At 46.4% G+C, this 9,246-nt stretch overlaps 1 protein-coding gene across 1 annotated transcript; it reads right to left on the bottom strand.

The window, feature by feature from the left end:
* Positions 1-370: 370 nt before the first annotated feature.
* On the bottom strand, positions 371-7,258 carry LOC126528594 (probable serine carboxypeptidase CPVL). The gene is made up of 3 exons (XM_055069400.1): positions 7,229-7,258; positions 3,766-4,093; positions 371-1,294 (listed from the first exon to the last, which is right to left on the bottom strand). Exons 1-3 carry the CDS (start codon positions 7,256-7,258, stop codon positions 435-437), a joined length of 1,218 nt encoding a protein of 405 aa, XP_054925375.1. The 3' UTR covers positions 371-434.
* Between the last annotated feature and the right edge of the window lie 1,988 nt (positions 7,259-9,246).

The raw sequence follows: 9,246 nt of genomic DNA, 5'->3' as shown, positions 1-9,246 counted from the left end.
GGCGGGAGGATATCAGATTCCCCCGTCAGGAGCGGAGCAGACAAGGATGAAGAAGTGTGCCACGGCTGTCAAGAAAGAGAAGAAGACAAAAGAGAGAGGTCGAGCATGGCGACTAAGTGATCTAAATAAATATTCGAAGGCTCCCAGATTTCGGGTACTTCCACACTAATAAACGAGTATTTCTAAATTGCTTTAATGCCTTTCACCTGTTTCTTATTCCTGATAGTCGCGTTTACGTTTTGTCTGCTGCACAACAGAACATTCACTTATCAACAGAGAAAAGTTCCAGGCATTTAATTTAACTAACTTGGTCTATAAGAACTAGTCAGAAATTCAGAATGGGTCGATAACATTTTATTATGAGCGCGAACGTACGCCAGGGGCAGTTGGGTCATGTATGAGTTCACGGTTCGCTATTTTTAAATAGCACTTGTTCAGCAAAACTGCTCACTGGTACCGCATTTATGGCGGGACACATTCATAGGCCCCATCGCAATGAAATTCAGAAAGCGACCGTACATATCGCTTACAGCCGCCGATTGATCGAGTGATATGTCATGACCGGCAAAGAGCACGGTGTTGTACATAACGGCGCCTACCGTTTTCTCGTAACCCAGGAGTTTATTAGTCGGAGTATTTCCCTCGTGCCAAGGCCTTCGCATAGCTGTTTTGAACGCTGCTGACCCTCTCCATGCTAATTTCTCAAAGGAGCGTTCAATGTTTTTTGCCGGAAATAAGGCGTCGAGCTGTGCCGTGTAGAAGAGGACGTGAAGCTTGTTGAGCACTTCTACTAATACGGCCGTCTTGTCTGTGAAGAAGTCTCCTACAGCCAGCGTCATTTCTACCTGAGACCGTGTGACGTCGAGGATTCTGGAAGAGGCGATGTGAACCAGCCTCTTGAACAGCGTACTGTTTGCGTATTCGATGTATCTCTCAATCTCTCTCGCCATGAGTGGTCTCACAATGCTTCCTTGGTGCTCGAAGCCCGTCAGCTCCTCGAATAGGTTTTCTTCTGCAACTGAATGCATGTTGAGGATTGTTCCACACAGTAATCCAGCAGCCGCAGTAAAATTCCCAGTGTCGACGAAGTCCTGTATTTTTTGTAATTGACGGGCAAACCTAGTGCGACCTTGTTCATCCAACAAACCCGAACAATACAGGTAATCGGTTGAATTGATGATTTCTAAAAGCGGGAAGACAAAGCCAGCGCCAAGCATTGCTCCTTTCAAGCGCAAAGGGAGCTCCTGCGGTTGCCGCGTCAGCATTTTGTGGGCCACTCCGATCGCTGACCTAGCTGTAAGAGAGATAAAACAGGCTCATGTGAAACACATATTCTATGACAACTACCATATAGCACAAATGTATTTGGACATTATCAAAATTACCTATATTTGTGAGCATCCATTTTGAATTTGACCGTATCACATATTATTACATCACGCTAGTCGCTGGCGAAAAAAGGCAGTTTGCCGTCTGGCATAGAGGTACTGGCATGAATTAAGGTCCTTGGTTGCATGGTGCTTAACTTTTCCGCTGAGTGTTCACCTTCTTCCCCCTTTCTGTCCATTTTTCCAGTCACTCTGTGTGTGTGGTATAGTAAATCGGTCATTTGTCTGATGGACCTACGCCTTTAATTTTCTTGCGACTCTATTCCCCCTTTCCTTCACCCCCCGTGTGCGGTGGCAAGCAGTACGCTCGTCTGGTTGACCCCCTGCCTTTCTTCTGCTTTCTTTCTCTCCCTCTCTCTCTCTTGGTGCATGTCTAGCAAAATGTAGATATCCCTTACCTGCAAATGCTTTAAAAGAAAGGGCCCATAATTAGACGTGCCAAGAGACACCTTAAAACAAAAAGAACAAAGCACTGTTGTTTCCTGCCTACAGTCGGCGTGAAATGTTTGGGGAACCGCAGGAGAATCAATATAAATTTATTATTTCTAAGGGCTTGGCAAGCTGCCAGGTACTTGGCATACTTTCACATTGTGTACAACATATACAAACAACGCAATATGCGGTTCTACAGCCTTCGGTGAGAAGCTTTTCGGTAATTCAACGTTTTTTTTTAGATCCCTCCTTCTCAAGCGTTCATGCCGACCATATGTAATGGAGCCGCTGATCGCTGTAAAACACTACCCAAAGATAGCAATGTTATCGAAAATCGAATAAGACGCCTTTGCCTATGGCTAATGTGAAAATATGAAAACAGCGCGAAAAGGAAAGAATCGCTGACAGAAAGGTGGTTATTTTTCGGTTTTCTTTGTTTCGTGGTATTTTCTCTGTGCACAGAGTGATGCCGATAATGCTGTCTTGAAAAGACCAATGAAAGAGGCTAGTTGATGGCTGTTCAAATTTTGTTTTTGCAATGAATTCGATAGCATGGAGACAGAACAATTCTTGTTTCCGTTTTTGCTATCTCCTTGATTTCAAACGTAGTGCCAGAAGAAAATATGCATTATTACGTGTTGCGTCAGTTAACATTTGTTGGTTAGTAAAGCGCTTCTCCTCTACAAGTTTCTTTTCGCGATGTTTTCTCATGTCGTTCATGAATACGGATCAGCTTGCCCAATTTTCTCTGTGCCTCAACTCCGCCCATTTCAGGAGTTGCATAAGAAACAGTTTTGGGCTTATGTTTTTTTTTTTTGTACGCAAAATTTGGCCCACTTATGGAATGCAACTTTTTCCTTTCCTCGGATGCTGCGCCTGAATGCGTCTGCCGAACGTAGGTCATTTGCGAGGCCGGTCAGGGCGCAAAGAATATTTTATATCTCTTATTGGATGCGAAAGCGTCAAATGACCCATTGAGCGAAAAAGCCGGCGTCTGTCACCTGCAGGAGCGAAACGGCAGGCAAATTCCAATTGGCTGCGACGCCAGGTCACGAGCGCGCCTCGACCATTATCATTAGCGGCGACCCCACGTCATGAGCGCACCTCGACATAGCAGAACTGACGCAAGGAAACGTCTGCTGCTAAAGCCCCTTAACTTCGTAAAGTAGTGCCACTCTCCTCCTCCACCTTCTCTCCTCCTCGTTTCTCCTCTCTTTCACGCTCCCTCCTCGACCGTGGCGCCGCCTACAGTGCTCGAGCGTAGCAATGGCGCCAACTCGCGCTCCTCGCCACTCCGTAGACGCTTCTCGAGCAAAAATGGCGCTCATGCATGGCGCGAGGGCCCACGTGATGCTATTAGGCTAATAGCGACGCGGTGTCGGCCTCGGCCAGAGCGCGCGAGGAGGAGGCGGCCTTCTTCAAATCGTGGCACTACTTTACGAAGATTACGGTGCTTTATCTCCTGCCAGCTTAGCACTCCAGCTGTTGGGTGAGGGGGGCGGACACCACCGCGACGCCACGCCACGTCATCCTCGCTCTCGGAAGCCAGCGCGCAGTCCCTATCTCTAGCACCCATCACTGGGCTTAGCTGTGCGAGCGCCTTCCGGCCTTGGTGACTGCGCTGCTTCTTCCTCGGTATCTCGTCGCACAGGACCTCGATGGCATGCGGCTTTGGCAACCCAGGCTGCTGGTGAGTGCTGGTGGCTCGGGCAGCACATACCGCTACGGTACATTACTCGCCGCGCAAAACTCGACAGAGCGCTCAGCGGCGTTCAATTGGACGTTAATTCTTTCGCATTCACAAGTCATTAGGGCTAAGGTGTCCGCAGATTTTTTTTTTCTGATGAGCTGCTTTGTCATGCGCCGTGTACCGAACCTGGAGCTGTCAATAAGATATATTTCTTAATATGGAGTAATAAGTGCATGCATATAAAGCTTGTCTTACCTCCGTAGGACTCTCCAGCGACGAAAAACTGTCTGTTCTTGTACTCCGGAAAAATTTGGAGGAACCGCCTGAGGAAACTGATGATTTGCACGGATGATTCTTCCAGTGTGGCGGCGTAGCGGTTTGTTTTGTCGAAGCTGTATCCCGATCCAGCAGGCTGGTCCAAGTAGATGATGTTGAAGTTAGCTATCAGACTGTGATTTCTACGGTACAATGCTCCCCTTTCGTTAATTCCCAGGGGACCGTTTTCCAGGAATTGGCCGAACAGCGCAGACTGACCGGGGCTACTTTGCAGCCACAGCAAAAGAGGCTTCTTGTCAGGATTGGTCTGCAGGAAACATAAAAAGAACAGCAGAGTTCAGCAATTGAGCGATTCCTTCGAATCTGAAGTCATATATAGTGACAGCGGCATTCTAAAGGCGAAACCGCGGTCTTCTTCGCTTGCACACATGTTACGAAAATAATGGCGCTCGCGTATTACGCGCGAATGACACAGAATTCCGTGGTTATAGACTGGTTAGGAGAGGAGGAAGAGGGGTGCGGTTTAAGAAGGTAGTAATTGAGAGTAAGCATGCTGGGGCGATCATGGTAGTGCGCGATCTTTTCGCGATGGTTTCAGCCTCGATGAGTCGTTTTGAAGGCTTCGACTGGACGTTATACGTTTTGGATGCTATAACTTCTACAACGGATACTTCGAATGCGGCGCCACCTAGAAAATTCCCGTAAAGATAAGAAACATTTTTTCTCGGCACTTGCAGGAGTGACGTAGAGGGCACATGGCCACTTCAAGTCATAATGCTGACTCCGTTGATAAAAGCACTTGTGAAGGCACTGCATTATTTACGGCGCTAGTACGTTCTGTGCACGATCAATGCGAATCAAAATTACTTTCAAGACACATGTCCGGTGTTTCATTGATGACGTAAGTGGTGAACCCATTGTAAAGCGTGATCACATATGCGTGGAACATGACGCAAGCAAATGCAATCATTTAACGAAAGATTTGCACGTGCCTAGCAATGTAATGTGAACATAATTTGTAGACGTTGTTATCGCGTAAGTATAAGCAAGCTTGGTTTTAGTCATACGAGACTTATTCAGTGTTTCATACTACTACAATATACGATAATAATTCACTAATTTAAAATGGTAATGTAACATTTTGAGCCGCCGAAATGCACTTCTTCGTTAAGACGGTATGTTAAACCGCAATGCAGATAGAACAAATCCTATTCGCGGCTCTTTGCTAAGTGGTAAGGTGTATTCTCATTTTATAGACGCTTTGCACACTACCTTAATTGTAATTGAAGAGACACTTTTAGTTCACCATCCGTCTTATGCCTCTAATTTTTCGGTTACTTTTTCTTTTCTTCCCGCATACCTGTTTCGAAGTGTAGATGAGAAACAAGTGCAAACTGGTTCAGTTCCCCGCACTTCTTTCGCCGCGAAGCTGGTTATGCGACTAGAAGCTCTCAAAAACTTTATTTGACAGTTTTCGTAGTTTCTTGGAACAGACTACAAATCACGAAGTTTCTGTTTTAAGTAAATGTGGGGGAATTCTTGGTGTGATATGCAGGTTTGTTTTGAAATCTGCGTGTCAGTTATGGGTTAAATGAAGATTGCTAAATTCTCGTTTTCCCTTTATGTAAGGGCGCTTTATGAAACGCTTAAAAGGCCACTCCCTTTTCTCGCGGCGAGACCAAAAAACCCAGGGGTATTATATTTAGAAGAAATGGTGCCACTTGATGGGTAACGTGTGCGCCAAAAATTTGAGGCCTGTAGGTTGAATGTGTGTTTCAATATATTTCCCGAATTATCGTCTTTCTCTAAACTTTATTTGTTATGCGCAGCATGTAGTTGGTTTTACGCGGTTTCCTAGGCGCGGGGTTTACGCTTCGTTGAAGGAGGAAGCATGATTTGAGTAACGAGCGACAAATGTTCAGCCTGCGTAGCTTAATTACAGCTTTTGTAGAAAGCTACCTATTCCAGCGTTCCGCATCCACCGTGGCGGCGTAGTGGCTGTGGTGTCGCGTTACTGAGCCCGAGGACCCGGGATGGAATCCCTGCCTCGCGGCGGCTGCATTTCGATGGGGGTGAAATGTAAAAACGCCCGCGGTGTCGGGCAAGGGTGCTCGTTAGAGAACCCCAACTTGTCAAAATCAATCTGGAGGCCCTCACTACCGCGTGTCTTATTATCTGATCGTGGTTTTCACACGCAAGCCCTGCCCCCCCCCCCCCCCCCCCCCCGTCCCCCAGTTTAATTTTCATTAATTTACGCGTTTCCAGAGGGTCATACTGCCTTTAACCGCAACGTTTCACAAAGTCCTAAAATAACTGTAAGCGCACGGAATTTTGGTTCGGTGAAAACATGGGGGGAATGTCAGGGGTAACATGTGGTGGAACTTTCACGTTGCTCCCATAAATACAGGTGTTGCAAATAATTAGTGAGCCCGTGTTATTTCGCAGGTTTTATGCGTGATATAGCAGGTTCATGGTTGGTTTCTCCAGTGCTCCTCGGAGAAATGAAGTGGGAACCTGTCTATTTTCGCAGACGAAAAGAGGGACGTTATGGGCAATGTTTATGCTAAGTTCAAAGTCATCATCATCATCATCATCCTCCTCCTCATCATCATCATCTTTTATGTCCACTGCATTGGATTGATACGGCATTTGCAATTAGTGGCGTGTTCAAGGGCTCGGAACGTTATAACGTGTGTCGCGATCAGCGCCGATTAGAACCCGCTGCCGTGGCCTAATTACAAATGCCACCAAAATCGCATTTAGAAAATATGAGCGCAACCATATGACAAATTTGTGGGCGAATTGAAATGTATGAGGGCCAGAAAAAGACTTTGTTAAAATTTTTTTTTAGCAATTGCTTGGGACGACGTCTTTTCCGTCCTCGCACCCCAAACTAAACAGGCCACAGGCAGTAACGCTACGCTTGCTACAAACACATACCTATTCCAACCCCACCGCCTTACACATCATCTACCCGGACGTCTACCCCGACGATGCGGGCCCTTCGTGCGGGGTGACGGCAACACTCGCACACGTGCTCTGGGAGTGTAGAAACGCTCCGCCCGACTCTACCACCGACAAGTCGGAGAAGACCTTACGAAACCCGCTCCTACAAGAACAGCAATGAGCCGTCCAACGGCCGCCAGGCACTCCTTCTCGGTCCCTGCGTGGGAGACGCCCACTGCGCGCTGACGTGCGTCCTGCAGGGCTTTTATTAAAGTTTTTCCAATCAAATTGCTCGAGAGCGTTATATGGCCACTTAGTGCTCTGTTTTTGAGTCTTCCGAGGGAACCCTGCGTTACACAAAGTTCATACTTGGCGAAAATAAGAGGCACGTTATGGGCTGCGGGGGCGTAGGCGAAATGCATTATTGCGGGGGTGATTGGGACCTGTGCAATAAATTATGTATTTAACGTATCGGAAGATCATAAATGCCCAGTACCATAAACCTGTTTGTTGCCACAAGGATCATATAGGAGCAAACAGCGTTATTGAACAAGGGATATAAGATTTCCTCACAGAGTGGGGCGCTCCTAAGCGTATTCATTTTAGTTTTACGAGTGGCGAGAAATTAAACGCGCACACCTGGCATAACTACAAATACCACTAAGATCAAGTCTAGCGATAACATGGTTAAGTTTATGGCAAATCGTTGGGCATAGTCACACGCATGTGTATTAAATTCTGCTTTCTCAAAAAAAAATTAAGCATTTCAGAATGTCATATTGCGGTTATTCTCAATGTTTTTCAGAGTTCTGAAACATGTACTGTACAAAACACCAAGGTAAAATTAAATGATCACAAGAGAAACTTCAAGATTATTAATGTTGAATTCCAATGGTAGATCGCGAGCGCTCGGCCGGATCACGAACGAAGCGCGTCGCTCCGACTGAGATCACTCTCATCTGCTCTCACCATATCTGCGAAGGGAATGCGTGCGCTCCCGCGGGGGCACTTAGTACAGGAAAACCAAGTGAGAGGGCGCTAGAATAGAGAGAGGAACAAGCGCTTGGAAGCGCAACCCACCACCCCATTTCACTGTCCGTGTCAGAAGAATCATCACTCGACTTGGAAATTGTACTGTCTGAGTCGGAGCTGTCTAGGAGCGCGAACAAAATCGCACGGCGCGAAGCGGCGTCCACGTTTCCCATGTCGTCCATAGCTGCCCGCGACCGGAAACAGGCGACCGTGACAGGAAGCAGAGGCGGGTGAAGGAAATACGTCACGAGGACTTCCGGTCAAATCTGCCGATTTCGGCGGAGCAAATATTTTTGCTCCACCGAGCAATCCGGGATCAGCGGCTGGTCCCAATCTGCCATTGGAACACGCAGCTCACGCTCCCATTCTGCCATTGGAATAGGATTGCTCCATACAGAGCAGAAAAACTTGATCTGGATCTGCCATTGGAATTCAACATAAGTTGAGGGAATATGACGGTCCTGCTTTAATTAAAAGATTAGCAAATAATTACTCAATCCTTTTTGTTGTCTATATTGATTCCAATTTCTATCTTTCTTTCACGATCGTTCTGGAAAAGCTTAATGCGTGCTTTTGTGAAAATTGCGCCGTTTTGTAAACTATTTGTCCGTTCGAAAGTCAAAGGACCGTTCCTATTCTGATTACCGACTCAGCGCAGACAGTGTTGTACAAGCTCTAATTTATGTGAACACCACCGCTTGCTCGTCAACGTACGATTATGCACATGCAAATTGCTGACAGACTTGATCAGTGCAGTAATATTTGACGATTGTGCGTCGTTCTTCACAATATTGACACTATTGCAGTCTTTCTATTGTTGCTTGATTTCTGGGCACAAGATCCCCAAATTGAAGTTTCAGGTTTCATTTTTGCCACACAAGTACACTGTTGTATACAAAGCGGGGGGATGGCAGGATAAAAGCTGCATAACGGCAGCTTGGCTAGTTCCCCCTCCGTGGTAATAACTTAATTTACATTCTGCGCTAATCTATCTAGTAGTGTTGGGTCTGCGTACCGCGATTCACTGGCGCGTTCCACCTTCCGGGTAAAATCGCTGCATTCCGTTCGACGTGTGAGCTCATAAAGGCTGAATGAATTTATACCTTGCATGGTTGAAAAGTGCTTATATTTATATGTTCATTAGCGTCTTTCGTGCTATACATACATCAGACCCATCATGTTCATCCCTTTCATCAGTAACTTTGAGAATTGGCTGCCCGTGTCGTAATGCAACCTCTACAGCAGCTTCACGCGACCGACACTTTTAATCTCGCGTCAACAAAAGCTTCAGAATATAAAGCTAAAACAAAACAAAGGGTTATCCTTGCCTCTGACTTGATGAGTAGGAAAAACAAGTATGCACGATTCTTCTGGTCACTGACAGGTATGAATCCAGAGTACGCTTCCAGCTTATTGCACGGTGGCGGCAAATTAACGAGGCTGGCCCTTCTCATTTTCTTGCGTATCAGCTCGGGTATTTGG

The sequence above is a fragment of the Dermacentor andersoni genome, chromosome 9 (genome assembly GCF_023375885.2).
Source record: "Dermacentor andersoni chromosome 9, qqDerAnde1_hic_scaffold, whole genome shotgun sequence".
Taxonomy (NCBI): Eukaryota; Metazoa; Arthropoda; class Arachnida; order Ixodida; family Ixodidae; genus Dermacentor; species Dermacentor andersoni.
The sequence above is the reverse complement of the archived record's forward strand: the minus strand, read 5'-3'. Positions and strand labels throughout refer to the sequence as shown.

Bases quoted from the DNA above. Each gene is read 5' to 3' on its own strand.
- LOC126528594 (XM_055069400.1), bottom strand. From the start codon at position 7,258: ATGATCCTTGTGGCAACAAACAGGTTTATG. The intron at 4,094-7,228 runs GTACTGGGCATT...TGTTTCCTGCAG, and splicing joins TGGCAACAAACAGGTTTATG to ACCAATCCTGACAAGAAGCC. The intron at 1,295-3,765 runs GTAAGACAAGCT...TCTCTCTTACAG, and splicing joins CGCTGGAGAGTCCTACGGAG to CTAGGTCAGCGATCGGAGTG.